At 28.0% G+C, this 16096-nt stretch overlaps 1 protein-coding gene across 1 annotated transcript in view; it reads right to left on the bottom strand.

The window, feature by feature from the left end:
- Positions 1-2515, bottom strand: part of LOC107882403 — a 20852-nt gene extending 18337 nt beyond the window's left edge. Inside the window, exon 1 of the mRNA XM_029489363.1 lies at positions 1737-2515. Coding sequence (XP_029345223.1) covers positions 1737-1800 — 64 coding nt within the window. The 5' untranslated portion in view covers positions 1801-2515. The remainder of the gene's footprint in view (positions 1-1736) is intronic.
- Positions 2516-16096: the final 13581 nt, after the last annotated feature.

Here is a 16096-nt window from a genome sequence, read left to right on the forward strand (position 1 = left end):
AACGTATTGTAAATTGATGCGGGTCGCGGGTGATGGTAGGGGAGTATACACACACTAATGATCATTTACTACACACACTAAGATGATCAGTAATCGCAGAAACGAAATAATTGCCTAAACACAGCTCCTTAAAAATGACACATTTGCAGGGGCCTTAATTTGTGCGACACCGAGAATGTTACCATGACGTCATTAGCGTTTAATGTAATGTGTGTGCGTCGACCGGTGGGGACCGGTTCCCGGAAATTAGCGATTATACAAATGTTATTGGAATTGTGGTGGCGTGTGATCTATTATCAGTAACATTAGGTATAGCCCGGTGTATAATAAATGTATTGACGATAAAAATAACTCATTATAAATTATATAAATTTAACTAATATTGGTTAATAGTTTGTTCAACCATGTCAGTAGGCACTAGGCATTATCGCCTATCGGTATTTATTATTTTAGTAAGTTTATAATTTCTCATAAATATAATATATTATCATAATTTAATAAATATATTAATTAACATTATATATTTCTATATGACTATATAGGTAATATTATAATAATATATAAACGTTAGTATTCAAATGATCAGATCGATTATACGACAAATAAAATTGGAAAGGTACACAATTATTTATTTTAATTCGAATTTTTTTATATTTAAAATTTTAATTTGTTTTTTTGATTTTACTAACTGAATCGCAAATTTGATCAAATATTATATTACATGTTATAACACGATTGTTTGTTTATCTACCTTTAAGTTGTAATTTTTGAAGTGTAACTTCTTTACAGAAAGTATATAATATAATATAGAGCGTGGCAATTACGCTCCGATGATAGGTTCGATTCCGATCAGGGAATGAGGGAAACCAAATTTGATGAATTTGTTTTGATGGGTATATTAATTATTCTTTTTTATACAGAGAAACCATAGAAACGTGTGTTGTGACGGTTTTTTTTCGTACTCTCTGTAAAAAAGGTTCACTTTATCCATACGTACTCGCAACACTCTCTTTTTTTGTAATTTAAAATTGTTGTTATTCTAATTATATGATTAATATTACGGTAAAAACACATTACCCGAAAAGTGGTCTCGTGCCTTATCGTATATTGGTTATAGTTCTTGAAACTCGTACGTTTCATATTTCAGTACATACCGTCCTTTACTATTCATCACTAAAAGTGTTGTAAATGACAATTCTGTCGTTTAAATTAAAAATTAAAAAAAATGTAAACTCAATAAATAATTGCGGTCTTTGAAATTTCTTTATTTTTTACACGTATTAAAAAAGTTACCTACAGTTTAATCCTCGTCTCCTCGTATCTAATACCAAAATGACATCGACATTCTTATGTCAACTATATTCAGTAGAAACGAGACATATAGGTTCATGTACGATGTACCGATGTATCAACGTGTAGTGTGGTATAGTATAGACCAGCGTTTCCCAAACCTTTTCTATGCCGAGCCCCTTAGAGATAATAAAAATGATCGCGAACCCCTTAATAAAAATAAAAATTAAAAACAATAATAAATAATAATACTAAATTGATTGCTTTATTTTCTGAACTAAATACACATATTTTTATGATAAAAAATTGAAGTTTAGCTGGTTTTGTGGCCTCGTTTGATAATATTTCATAGCATACGAGTGTATGAAGCATTAGGGTCTTTCTTCGTTATTTACAATTATAGGTACTAGTGAAACCAAAAGTTATGTATTCTTCTGAAAACTTACGACGTTCATTAGCATGTGTCGATCCATCTTTAGAACATGAAGCGCCTTCATTTACTTCGCTCATAGTGGTGTTACTATTCAGTAACGAGCGTTTAATTATACAAAAAATGAATTAAATTAAAAAAAGATAAATTTATACGTAATATTATTTATAGAAATACAATTAAACTGAAAGTATTTGACACTATTCAAAGACGACTGCCATTAACTTTAACACGTTGACTGCCACGCCCACGACGTACGTCGTACATACAGGACTGGTCATGACTAAATAAACAAGCATGTCATAGCATACATCCATATTCCATACATCCCCAGACATGGAAAGAATAATATAAAATGTATAATGTAGTAGATATAGTATAGATTGCTCACTGGTCGTGATTTTGCGTTGCGCTAAATTTTAGTTCATTTATCGACAATAGATGGCGTTGATAGTCGTAATTAAAATAATAATAAAATTCGTCCGGCGGTATAGCTGCTGCGCCTGCGCCTGCAGGTCAATACAAATATTGGTATTGGTAGCGGTAAAATACTAAAATGTAGCCGAATACAAATTACCAATACCGCGGCAAACATTGAAAAATCGTCCTAATTTATGTCAATTCTTTGCCAAGCTCTACAGGGCAAACGGCTGAACGTATAAAGCAGTATGAGGTATCAATCGATCAGAAATACTGTGCAGGTGAGAATAGAGGAATTCGCTAGCAGATTGGTTAGATAGTTTGTAAGTTATAAGCAAAAATGTTCAAGTACTTTTAAGACTGATTTTGCGTACGAAACAGTGAGGATGGATGAGATGGTGAAACAGTGAGGATGGATGAGCGGTGGGTCGGGGAACGAAAATATCGTAAATATCCCCCCGACCCGCCGCTTAACCATTTCCACTACTCTCATCGCGGAGGCGGCGGCGGCAGCGACGATGTACTACGACGGCGCACGGACGATATTATTACTCTAAGTCTATGGTGACAACTGACAATTATTGCAAAAACAAATCATTTCGTGACTTGCACTCGATTGTTCGCGACGTGTTTATACTTTTATTATTATTTCCTTCTATATTACTATTAAAATTGTGTTGTTTGAAATTGTGTGTTGATAAACCACGTGCGTACTGCGTAACGTTTTACGTGTAGTAAGAGAGATTTGGCGTTGGCCGTTTCGGCATTTTTATTCTATCTTTCCTACTATTATTAAACATAATAATAAAATATGGGTTAGATGTAACGATATAATGTTAATATTATAGTTTTAGAAAAAAAAAACTAAAATAGAAAAAAAGATATAACAGGAGGCCAGTGAATATGCAGGAGAAAAAATACATGGGTAAAATATATATATAGTTATTATACTATGTATATTTTACTTTAAATTAGTTACTTTATTTTTTAAAATAATCACCCGAGTCTCACATAGATATTGTATAGATCTCGAATAGTAACCAAAAGTTTTGTCAAAAATTCCATTGTTTTTTGTTCCGCACGACATAATATTATATCAAGGAATACTTGTATATATTTATCCTTAATTCAAATCGTTGTAGATATATAATACAGTGTGCAGGACTGTGGTTGAACAAAAAAAAAATTAATTAATTATTTAATAATATATAATTAATAATAATATAATATTTAAACCATAGTATAGACATATAATTGTAGATAATATGTAAAATTACAATGTACCTGTATAGATAATTGATATATTATACTATGCGATTTTAACTTGACGAGTTAAAATTTATTGGAATATGTTATACTATTATGGGCACCTACCTAGTCGTTACAATGGATACTTAAGCTAGTTAAGTAATTGAGTTAGCTGAAAACTAATGAATTCGTTAAATGATTATAATGTTTAAAAATAAATAAATAAATAAAAACATTGTAATAATTAGTTATGATTACCAACAAAGAACTTCGGCAGCGCGTGCCTTTATGCGTTTTGGCTGCTCTTGTTTTCACGTGATGACAATAATATGTGCCGATATTATTTTGTTACACCTCTATAGGTACAATTATGTTATATAAATTTATGTTATAGAAATTAAACAAACGATTAATGCTAAATGGCCGTGATCGCGTGTCAATAATCATTGTCTGAGTTGGAATTACGTATTCAATACGGGAATGCGCTAATGAGCGATGGGCGCAAAATGTCATAATCAGACCTCACAATGTTCACTCGCGACACGAAACGAAATAATATATACGACAATATTATTATTAGTACACTAAACAGCAGTGTCACGATCTAGACGGTTTTTCTAATTTTCAAGACACAGTGACTATATTATTATTGGTAGTTTTAGCAGCCGACGATCGACGGTGGCGAAGTTATCTTGATAATCAAAATATCAAATCCAACTCTAGGTGGTCGCCAAGCCCCCCACCAAAAAAAAAAAACTAAGAGTATCTACACTACATACAGATACATCGATATACATGTATATGTCTTGTTTCTACTGAATATAGTTGACATACGAATTTCGATGTCAATCTGGTATTAGATACGAGGAGACGAGGATTAAACTGCAGGTAACTTTTTAATACGTGTTAAAAATAAACAAGTTTCAAAGACAACAATTATTTATTGAGTATACATTTTTTTTAATTTTTAATTTAAACGGCAGAATTGTCATTTACAACACTTTTAGTGATGAATAATAAAGGAAGGTACACATGTGTACTGAAATATGAAACGTACTCAAGAGTTTCAAGAACTATGACCAATATACAATAAGGCACGAGACCACTTTTTTGGATAATGTGTTTTTACCGTAATATTAATCTTATAATTAGAATAGCAAACAATACAAAAAAACAGTGGGTAAGTGGATGTCGCTCTGCTGTACAGTAGGTTACAAGTGGGTCACTGTATGGATAGTTTGAATTCAATGATATAATATCACTGTATAAGAAAAATAACGATTCTGAGCGGAGACGGTATATCAGTCTAGGTATAAGATATATTACATACTTATCTATAGCAATAAAACAAAATTCACCTATAATAGGTATCAACAATAAATTCCAAATTAATCATATCACAATATCCATTAGGTAACGCGTTATACATCAACAACAAACCGTGGTACTATCATTAGATATATAATATAGTATACTTTAGAAGTTTCAAGTACCCACAAATAATATTATACAATCACAAAAAAATAACTAAAATAGTTATTCCAGGTTTTTTAAGATGTAATTTCGTCCAAATTTGAAGTTAAAATGACTATAAAAATAAACTGTGCTTATGTATTTTTTAGAATTTTTAGTAGCAGAATTAACTACTTACGTGGAATCTTGTTTTAAATTTTCAATTCTTAGATATAAAAGTTGAACATTTTATAAATGTTTAACTACAAAATATTTATTCAAATTTAAATTTGATAAATTTTGTCAAAATTCAATCTTTAAATGCTTGTAAAAAAAATTATGCCTAAGTATTTTTAATATTTTTCAACTGCTATTGTAGTAATATATCAGGAGTGCTGTATTAAATGTTTACACTTTTTAGCCGAACAGATAAAACTTTATTGATATTTATAGAAAAAAAGACTAAAAAAATTGAAAACTGACAATGTCCGTAAACAGGTCAAAAAGAGTCAAATTATTTTATCGTGTATAGAAAAGGCTAATATAAACATTCAGTGAAATTTTCAAGTATCTACAGTCATTGGTTTTTTAATTACAATCAAATAAGAAAATCGTTATATGAGAAATCGAGTGAATATCAAATGTTGTAAAAATATGAATTTCAAACGCTCATAAAAATTTTATTTTATTTTCTTGTAGACATTTTTTTTTTTTTGAAAATGGTAGACAAACATTTGAGGAATCTTGTATTACATTTTCAAATCTTAGATTCAAAAATAAAATTTTTCATGAATTTCTAGCTCAAAATAATTTGCAAAGTTTCGTCATTTTTATGTATTTTGTCAATATTTGAATTTAAATGCTTATAAAAAAAAATTGTGACTATGGATTTTTAATTTTTTTCATCTGCCTTTGAAAGATTATAATAGGAACCTTCTATTAAATTTTCAAGCTTTTTTAACCATCAAATAATATTTTATTGATATTTATAGAAAAAAAAATTAAAAATAGAAATTGAAAATGTCCATAAACAGCTCAAAAGAAATCAAAATATTTGGAAAATATTACGGTGTATAGAAAATGCTGATATAAACATTCAGTCAAAATGTCATGTACCTACGGTCATTTTTATAAGAGTTGCACCAACAACCAAAATCGATATTTTTGAAAACAGATTTTCTGTAAAAATTCCCGTTTTTCCTTAATTTGTCTTTTGTTTTTCACGGCGCTTTTGAAAACTACTCGAAAATTTTCACTTTTGACCCCTTAACGTACCAACTAGATTCACTTTCCTATCAGAAAAGATACTGTTGAAGAAAATCCAAGCACTTTTACTATCCTAAAAGGTGATGACAGACACAAAAAAAAAAACAAAAAATTAAAAATTAAAAAAATTTTTTTTAAATCAATACATTCATCGTTCCACTCAGAATCTAAAAGGGAGTGTTGTGAGTACGTACGGATAAAATGAAACTTTTTTACAGAGGGTGCGATAAAAACCCGTCACGACACAAGTTTCTATGACATCGTTGAACAATATTAATCAATATTAGTTATAATTATATAATTTATAATGAGTTATTTTTATCGTCAACACGTCATTTATTATACAATGGACTATACCTAATGTTACTAAAATAGATCATACGCCACCGCGACTCCGATAACGTTTGTATAATCGCCAATTTCCGGGAACCGGTCGACGCACACACACACGCACACACATTACATTAAACGCTATAATGACGTCATGGTAACATTCTCGGTGTCACACAAATTAACAGAATGAACCCCAGCCATAAGACATATACATGTCAAAAAAAATAGTTTGCCCCCAATCTTGCACTACCGTGCTTCCGGATTTCTGTACATATATATTTAAAAATAAATACTACTACTACTTAATAATAATAATAATAATATTTAACTCGCCCCCCCCCCTCATCCAGCCCAAACAAAAAATGCTCCTGTTGGCAGTCGGTTCAAAAACGTGGTAAACCATTTTCGTTTTATTGGACTGTTCTGCAGCATTACCGACATGTAATATTATGATACCAGTGTATATAGTGTATACCTAATAAAGTGTACCGCCTGTAGCGTAATATGCGCATAGATATTAAAGAATGGATAGGCCATTTACGGGAGCGAACATGAACATTTGTTGAGGTTATAGAGGTCTTATCACAAATAGATATATGTATAATTATTGTATATAATTTATGATAAGACCTCTGTCAGAATGAGAAGCAATGATAAAAAACAGTCTTTCTCTCTTCCCCATCCCGGCCCCATGACCCTCTATTTTGTTAATATAGCCATGGCCTATCTATTCTTTAATATCTATGTATGCGTTATGGACTCATGGTTGATGTATAATATCAATATTACGTTTGTCTATAATATAATAATAACAACTTCTTATTCTATCATAGAACGACGGGCATGTTTTCCGTTAATTTATTAAATAAATACAAAATTACATATTTTAACTATTATTACAACCGACGACTATCGAAATATGAAATCATCCAACTCAAAAAAAAATATTAAGTTTATTTGAAACAAAGTGGACCCCGTAGTCCGTACATTGATTAAGGTTTAACACCCAACATGATATTTTATATTTACGGCGTCTTGAATAGGCAAAACAACTATATTAACGATCAATAAAACATAAGATTTATTACATGCAGAACGGCGCTGAGCATTTTTTTTTAACAATAAAATAAAATGTACTTATACATACTTATGATGCTTATACATCAAATACAAAAAACTTTGGTTAGGCTTATGATTCACATGGTGGACTCATCTACATGTTTCATTATTGGTTCCGATCCTTAAATAGGTTTATCCTGACTAGGAGATGGTTTTGACGGTATAAAAGGACCTAAAACAAATTAAAATTACTTAGGTACTAATAATATTGACCATTATAATAAAACGATCATTGAAATTTAATTGTCATAGTAGTTATTGTAAGAAGGATTAATGTATGCTCAATAGTGTACTTTGGATACTTTATTTAATTTACAAGTTTTTTAGAAAAATTATACATACAATTAAACAGGAAGTACATAACGAATACTGCATTCAACTCAGGCCAAATATCGAACTCTAATAAATAAATATAATTATTATAGTGGCAAATTTTCTTAGACAATATAATATATGCGTTTAAAATATATAAAGGGATGATTACATATTTACATTGATATAAATTTATAAACTTCTGATTATAGTAAATCTTAAAAATAAATAAAGGTCTAAATTAAATGTTCCAAAAATATATTCTGCTGAGATTTAATTATATAAAGTGATTCAGATTGTCTTAGATTCTAGGTAGAAGGATGATGATGATAATGATGTGCATTCACTTTACAATGATGTGAGGATTTTTAAGATTAAAAAGTTGGTGGTCTAGGATGATAGTACTTGGTGGATACTTAAATATTTCACCACCATATTTATACTATTTAGATACGTACAGAGTGATCAATTTAACGTAAGAAGCTTATAATGAGTGTCTTACGTTGAACGGATTACCACATTAAAGTACCGCATAACTAACTCGAAATGTATTATTATTTGGGACAGATAGTCTCTCTATATCATCATTTAATATTTTTGAATGGCCACATGGACGTTATTCGCGGGCTATCAAAATTGCTGATGTAGGTAAAAACTAATGAACAAAAATGATAAATTACAATACTAGAACGTATAATATTACCAGTTTTAACTTTTCTTTTCTTCTCTGCCGCTCAGATAAAATTTATCCATTCGGTGACCACTGCTCTATGCTATGACAATATATACAATGGCCCTGACCTATAGGTACTAGATGGTGGTAAATATGCTTCAAATTTACTCAATAACTTAAATTTACTTTAAAAAGTAATATAGTTTACCAAAATAATGTACAAATATTAGAAAGAACTAGGTACAAAAATAAACTTACCTTCAAATACTACAAAGTTTGTTTAAATGTAAAAAATAAAAATTATAATGTTTATTTTATGTTAATTGACAACATTAATTACGAGAGTATTTTGAAATTAGCTTGCTAGTTAACCAAATACCATTACACCGAAAAAAACATATGCACATTTGACAATTTTCTTCCATTGCGATGGTACATCTAAATCAATTGGTTGTTAGTCGGCATTAAAGTTACTTTATAATATCTTATTGTTTGATATCATTATGTTATAAATATAAGTAAGTACCATAAAGATTTAGGTGTTATTGTATCACTAACTAATTAATTATTTTTTGTTATGTTGTCTTTACATTTTTATAGACAATTTAATAATGTATTATTGTTGAATTTATGTTAAACTATTGTCAAACGAACGTAGGATTTTATATTTATGAATGTAATTTTTTTCTAACATACGTTTTATTTAAGCATTACACTATTTTTTTAAAAAAAAACGACTTCAGCTTACGTTGCAATTTTCCATTTCCATAAAAAACAGGTATTAAATCTATAGGCAATGACATTTTTTCTACAACAAAAATTCATTTATAACTTATATTATTAAGTATAACACTAGTACAGTTGTGTGATATTGTGTAATTATATTTTAAATGTATTATATAATATTTTCTGTAATATAAAATTGTATTTTTAAAAGTCTTCGAATATGTAATATGTTTTTTAATTATATTATGTGATTCAATATATACATTATATGAATCAAAAAAAGAAATTATAATATTTTTTTAAAAAAACATTAAGGGGCCTCACTACCTCACTACGATACATGCCGACAATTATCACGATTTTTATTCTGAAAAAATATTTGGATTGTCCGTAATATATACAAGGAAACGGTCGAGCCACATTTTTAATTTTTGTAATTTAAAATGCAATAAAAATTGTAAAAAATTCAAAAAATTCAGAATTTCCATCTTAAATATTTAATTAACTAAATACAATTTTAAAAATGTGCCACGACCGATGCCTCGGAGATGTTGTGGAAAAAAAGAATATTTTGTAAGAATGCAAATCTAGTTAATCGTTGCAACGTATTGTTGAAATCAGAATCGTGTGTTTAAGTGAAAAATAAACATTTCTTCATGATGCGACAATTTTACATACTGACATGTACATGCGAGTGCGTGTGAGAGCCCTCCTTACCGCTACAATTGACCCGCATGGACGCCACACACAATAATAATCATTTACAACAGTTAATACATAGATCTCGGGTGGCGACAACGAGATTAGAAATTGTCTAAATTATTCTCTTTAAATCAATGCGATGGCCAGGCATGGCCATAACTACACAGTTACAAAATTACCTCGAACAATGTACTTTTAAATTTTGGAAACGGTAAATTTTATCATTTTAAAGAAGAAATGATACACGCATGCGTTGTTTTAGTCTTACAAACGTACAACAATGAAAATCTATGGCCAACAGAATTGTTTTGTTTGTCGACTGGAACAGAGATCATGATATAGTAAAGAAAAAATTAAATATAAAATTTCGTATCCATGAAAAACGCTTACACATAAAACGATAGCTATTATAATAGAGAGCAAGAAAGAGACGGATACCTAAAAAAAAACGAAATATTTTAGACGGAAAAACTAGATCGAGAACTCAAAAACGATATAGTTGTAAAAACAGGGAAATAGGAATGAGAAATAGAAACAATATCATTTATAAATTCCAAATCGAAGGGGGGGTAGAAATGGACCCTCATTTATATTATAGATGAGACGAAAAAATTGCACATATACGCTACTAAATGCTATAACACAAAACAAAATATAATTGGGAGAAATAATCAAACGCCTAGTTCTGGAAAACAAGAGAATTGATCGAATTGTGGATATTACTAATGGCGTAAAAAATAAAATAAAAATCAACCAACTAATGCAGGAGCAGATAATTGCACCGTGTTAGAAAATATGGATTCGAACACAATTAAAAATAAAATGTATACTGTATAATATACTAGAAATCGAATCTTATTGAAATACACGTTATGTAATAAAGAGTTTAACATAATAATATGTGAATGTCTATTGAGTAACACTAATTTACACATACGGTCACTATCTTGAACACTATAGTATTGAGTAGTACCTACCTATTAATAGAGTGATAATATTTTAATTGTGAGTCTTATTTCATTGATACGACGGAAGTAATCGGCAGTCGGCATAATATACAACACTACACTCACTACTTTGTACTCAATTTAACTATAAATTGAGGGCTCCAGTTCCCAAAATATTATCATATAAACTTAATATATATCGAGTGTGTATAGTATAAAGGTGTATGTTAGATACAACACATAAGTATAAATGTATTATAATAACTTACTTAGATGTATCATTCTTATTACATATGATATATATGATTAACCAAACATTGGATCAACTGAAAGCACAATCAAGAAAATAAGTATTTTTTGGGAGTTTCCACCGATGCGATAATTGTCTTTTCTGCCAAAGTGAACAAATGTTTGATTTTAGTTTTCTCCAAATCGAGGCATAATTAGGTAATATAGGTATAATGTTAACTGTGTTCAAAAATCCATACTGGTAACATTTTTTTGTCTTATACTTTGTTATTGCAGTTATTATTTTGTTTCGTATGATTCGTCTTTTTTGGTTTTTGGATAGTCCATTTAGAACTGTTTATTTGTATATTATTATTATACATTAAATTTAACACTTAAAATTTGATTTAAAAATAAATAAATATAATATCAATATTGGGATGCGTTCTGCAGAACTGAACGTTGAAATGTGCATGTACATAATAAAAATAATATGTCCTGATTGACTAATCAACGTCAAATACAGTCAAATTATGATGGCTAGAGACTTTACTTGGTACCTTCGAATTACAATGTGAGGGTGCACTAATAATTAATTCTATTTTTAACAATCACCATATTAAATATGCGTGCTAACGCCTAACACTGAGATTTTGTTTCGGCAATTGAAAATTGAATATTTTTTTTAAATATTTTTGTGGTTGTCATATTGTTTACACAAAGCAAACTAGTTATTACGATAGGATATATTAGTGTTCTACCGACAATTCGATAAGTTTATTAATTTAAAAAAATATAAATATATTTATTTATACTATAAATTTAGGTAGGTATTGTAATATGTTTAGAAAATGTCGTTGATGTGAGAAAATAGGTCGCCAAACCTATAGCCAAAGACAAAATCGCCAACAAGAACGTATAAAAATGTATAATGAGCCGGAACGAAAAGACACTGAATATTAATCAATTTATGACAAAAATAAAATTTAAAAAATATACAAATTTGATTTGTTGGCTACCTATCACTCCGCCTCACTTTTGTCCACGGATATACCTCGTAAACTATAAATTCATTTTGTCATACTTACATTTTAATAACTCTTTGAATAATTTATGATTAGTTAGTGATATACTTATGAGTTATGACTACCTAGGTACTGTGAATGGTCACAGTTACTTAAATCTATGTTCACATCATTATAGCAATCAATACTTATAAGTTATGCGATATAATTCACAAGTAGATATATGCAGGTAATAATAATTGGTAAGTGGCGTGGTGAAAGCGGTAATCGAGAGGTTAGAATCTAAGTTTCTTTATAGGGGGTGATGGCTGGGTAATGGCTAATACGTAATAATTTAGTATTAACATGGCATTTTAATAATAACTACGACAGGGAGTTACCAATTTAACGGTAAATGCTTTTGTCAAATTATTGGTGCAGCAGGGTGGATGAAATATTATTAGACTAGTTTCTGAAAATTTTCAAGTTTTCCATGTCATTAAACATCTACCTAAACTCTAAAGTCATAACTAGTGTGCCTAATGGAAATAAGATTATGATACCTAGTATTATGAATATCAGTAAAAAATTGTTTTTCATTTATAAATTAACAATGAATCTATAATTTTCATAACATTCCATACTTACAAAATGATGTCACTATAAATAATTATCAGTATAATAATTGTTATAATCTAATAAATTCATAAATAATAATATAAGTAGGTTTGTAATAATTATATCATACGACTAAAATAATATAGGTAATATGAATTTTAAACCTGAAACACAATAATTACGTTATTTATTTTATTTTTTTATTATTATTTGAATATACAACAGACGTCAAATTAAAACGTTTAAATAATAAAAGATTAAAACATAAATACTGGGGAGTGTAGATCCACTAATTGATGCTAAAAATATCGAAATATAGTTCTCATTATCTCAAAAAGCTAGGAGTTGGATCGAATAGGAGTTAAAGGAATTAGCTCTGTTCAGGCAATAAGCCATTTTAATATTTAAAATTTTACTCAACAGTGCCAAAATTGAAATGTGATTAATTAAATGCAATTATTGAACAAATACAGATTTAGGAATTTATAAAACGATAAAATAAAATAGATACATTTAAAGTTAACTTACAATATATTATTTCTTCGTCATCTAAAAGAAAAAAAATAAGGTATTATAATATATAAATAAAATTATAATAATCATTTGCAAATATTATAGAAACTATACCAAGTGATCTCCATTTACCATAATACACTAATTGACGATTTACGAAAATAAGACGATTTACATTCGAAAATATTATTTTACATACCTAATTTTAAGTTGTTGAAAATAAAATTTTTTAAAAAAAAATATAGTTTAACTGTTTTTTTTTTTTAAAGTTACTACTTTTTAATTATTATTTATGTGGCCGTATATCATCTGCGCAAAATCTGTTTACCTGTGCCAAAATATCGTACATCGTTTGCGCATCGGTGGCAGATTATCGTTTGCGCATCGTCTGTTTACCTGCACCAAATTATCGTACATCATATGCGCATCAAAATTCTAAACAATAGAAGGGTATAAAAATAATAATTATTTTATAATTATATTAATTTAACAATTATTGTACACACATATAATATTATATAGATAATGAATAATTTAATATACATAGGCACAAGTTTTTGTTCAATGAGCATTTAAAGTTTAAATGTTGACCAAATTTATAAAAAGCTCAACAATTTGCAAATTATTTTGTAGTTAAAAATAAGCAATAAGCCATTTTAATATTTAAAATTTTACTCAACAGTGCCAAAATTGAAATGTGATTAATTAAATGCAATTATTGAACAAACGTATCTAAGAATTTTTAAAACGATAAAATAAAATAGATACATTTAAAGTTAACTTACAATATATAGTTTCTTCATCATCTAAAAGAAAAAAATTAAGGTATTATAATATATAATAAATTATATAAATAAAATTATAATAATCATTTGCAAATATTATAGAAACTATACCAAGTGATCTCCATTTACCATAATACACTAATTGACGATTTACGAAAATAAGACGATTTACATTCGAAAATATTATTTTACATACCTACCTAATTTTAAGTTGTTAAAAATAAAATTTTTTTAAAAAAAATATAGTTTAACTGTTTTTTTTTTTTTAAAGTTACTACTTTTTAATTATTATTTATGTGTACATAATATACCATTATACCTATTGTGTAATACTTATAATTTACAAGTTATAAATTAGTCTTATAGTTGAGTATATATAATAGAATATAGATATTTGTCTATTTTATTATAGTAAACATCGTGGCTTTATTTTAAGTCTACCTAGTAAGAATTATTGAAAAATACATTAAACACATTATTTTTTTTTAAATATTTAGAATTATACAGTACGACAGTCGTGAAAAGATGTAATTACAATTAATACACTTGAAACCCTTATTTTATTACATATTATGAACATACCAATTTCGGCCTTTCTAGATTTAATGCTAAAACTGGTGTCTGTAATATCATTTCATTTCTTATGATTGGTAACAAAAATGTTTGTAAAAACAATAGGTACATTTAAGACGTATTAACTTTATTGTAGACGTTTAATTGCATCAAAGATTTAAAAATTAACATAGCTCTACCAGTTTTTTCAGGTTCAGTGCTCAGACGGCTTTCTGTAATATTATTTTGTTTTTCATGATAACAAAAATGTTTATAAAAAAAATATTTAAGTAGGTACCTATTAACAATTATAATAGACGTATATGGTATATCTTCGTATTGGTAATCATATTTTTCAAACTATCAAGTGTATGAAATAAATTAACTACAAATGTTGGGTATAATATTACTCCTTATAATTCCACAATAATTTCATACAAATTATATTTTTTAGTCACTCATTATAAAGAAAAAGTTAACCATAAATACTTCCAAAATATTTGTCTCATTTTAAAACGATTGCTTACTTTCTTGCCTTTTTTTCTTGTGGTCTTCTCTGTTTAATGTATCCATTAATATAAAAAATATTTAAAACAAACATTTAGGTTTTATAGGACAGGTGATTTTGGGTAGGTAAATAGCTCAGATATCTTAATGATTTCAATTAATAATAAATAAATAAATTATGACATTATTTTATAAACTTTGTTTATAGTTAATGTTTTGATAACTTATATGTCCAAATCAAATAATTATAAGCTGAAAATATTTAAATACATTCAAATTGGCTTTTCTGAAAAATTTCAAATTTACACATAGAACCTTTTGGATCCAAACCCGCGAATTATACGTTTTTCAGCTCGTATTAGAATTTAATAGTATAATATGATTCCTTTCTGTTTATGCTATGACAATACCTAGAGACTAGATTTTCTTAATATTAAAAGAAGCTATTAATAAAATATAATTAAAAGAAGATAATAATAAAATAATAACTAATAAAATGCATAATGTGCATTTATACCTACACTTACCTATACGTAACTCTGTATAGTACCTACTTTTTCATAAAAATATTAAAAAATAGTAAGATACAAATATTATGAAAAATATAAAGTTTAAACATGTAGTGTGAAAATCATTATTAGGTATTTATTATTATATAAATATGAACAATATTATATTGTTCAGGTACAAATATATTGTAATTAAATGGCAATTGCGTTTATTTTACTATAATGCATTTTTGTAACACAGTAAATTCAAGAGTTATTATCGTGTGTTTGAGATACGTTACAAAATTATTGTTGAACATTGGTATGAAATTGTGCAGAGCACAATTTCTGGTTAAGCTTAAAAAATCTACAGAGTAATTCACCAATCATGCTCACTCCTTTTACCATGTTCGATGAGTTTGGTCCCGGAATTTTCGAGCCATCCAAAGCTTAGATACAACCTTTAAAATGTCTAAAATTAGC

This window comes from Acyrthosiphon pisum, chromosome A2, assembly GCF_005508785.2.
Source record: "Acyrthosiphon pisum isolate AL4f chromosome A2, pea_aphid_22Mar2018_4r6ur, whole genome shotgun sequence".
Classification (NCBI taxonomy): domain Eukaryota; kingdom Metazoa; phylum Arthropoda; class Insecta; order Hemiptera; family Aphididae; genus Acyrthosiphon; species Acyrthosiphon pisum.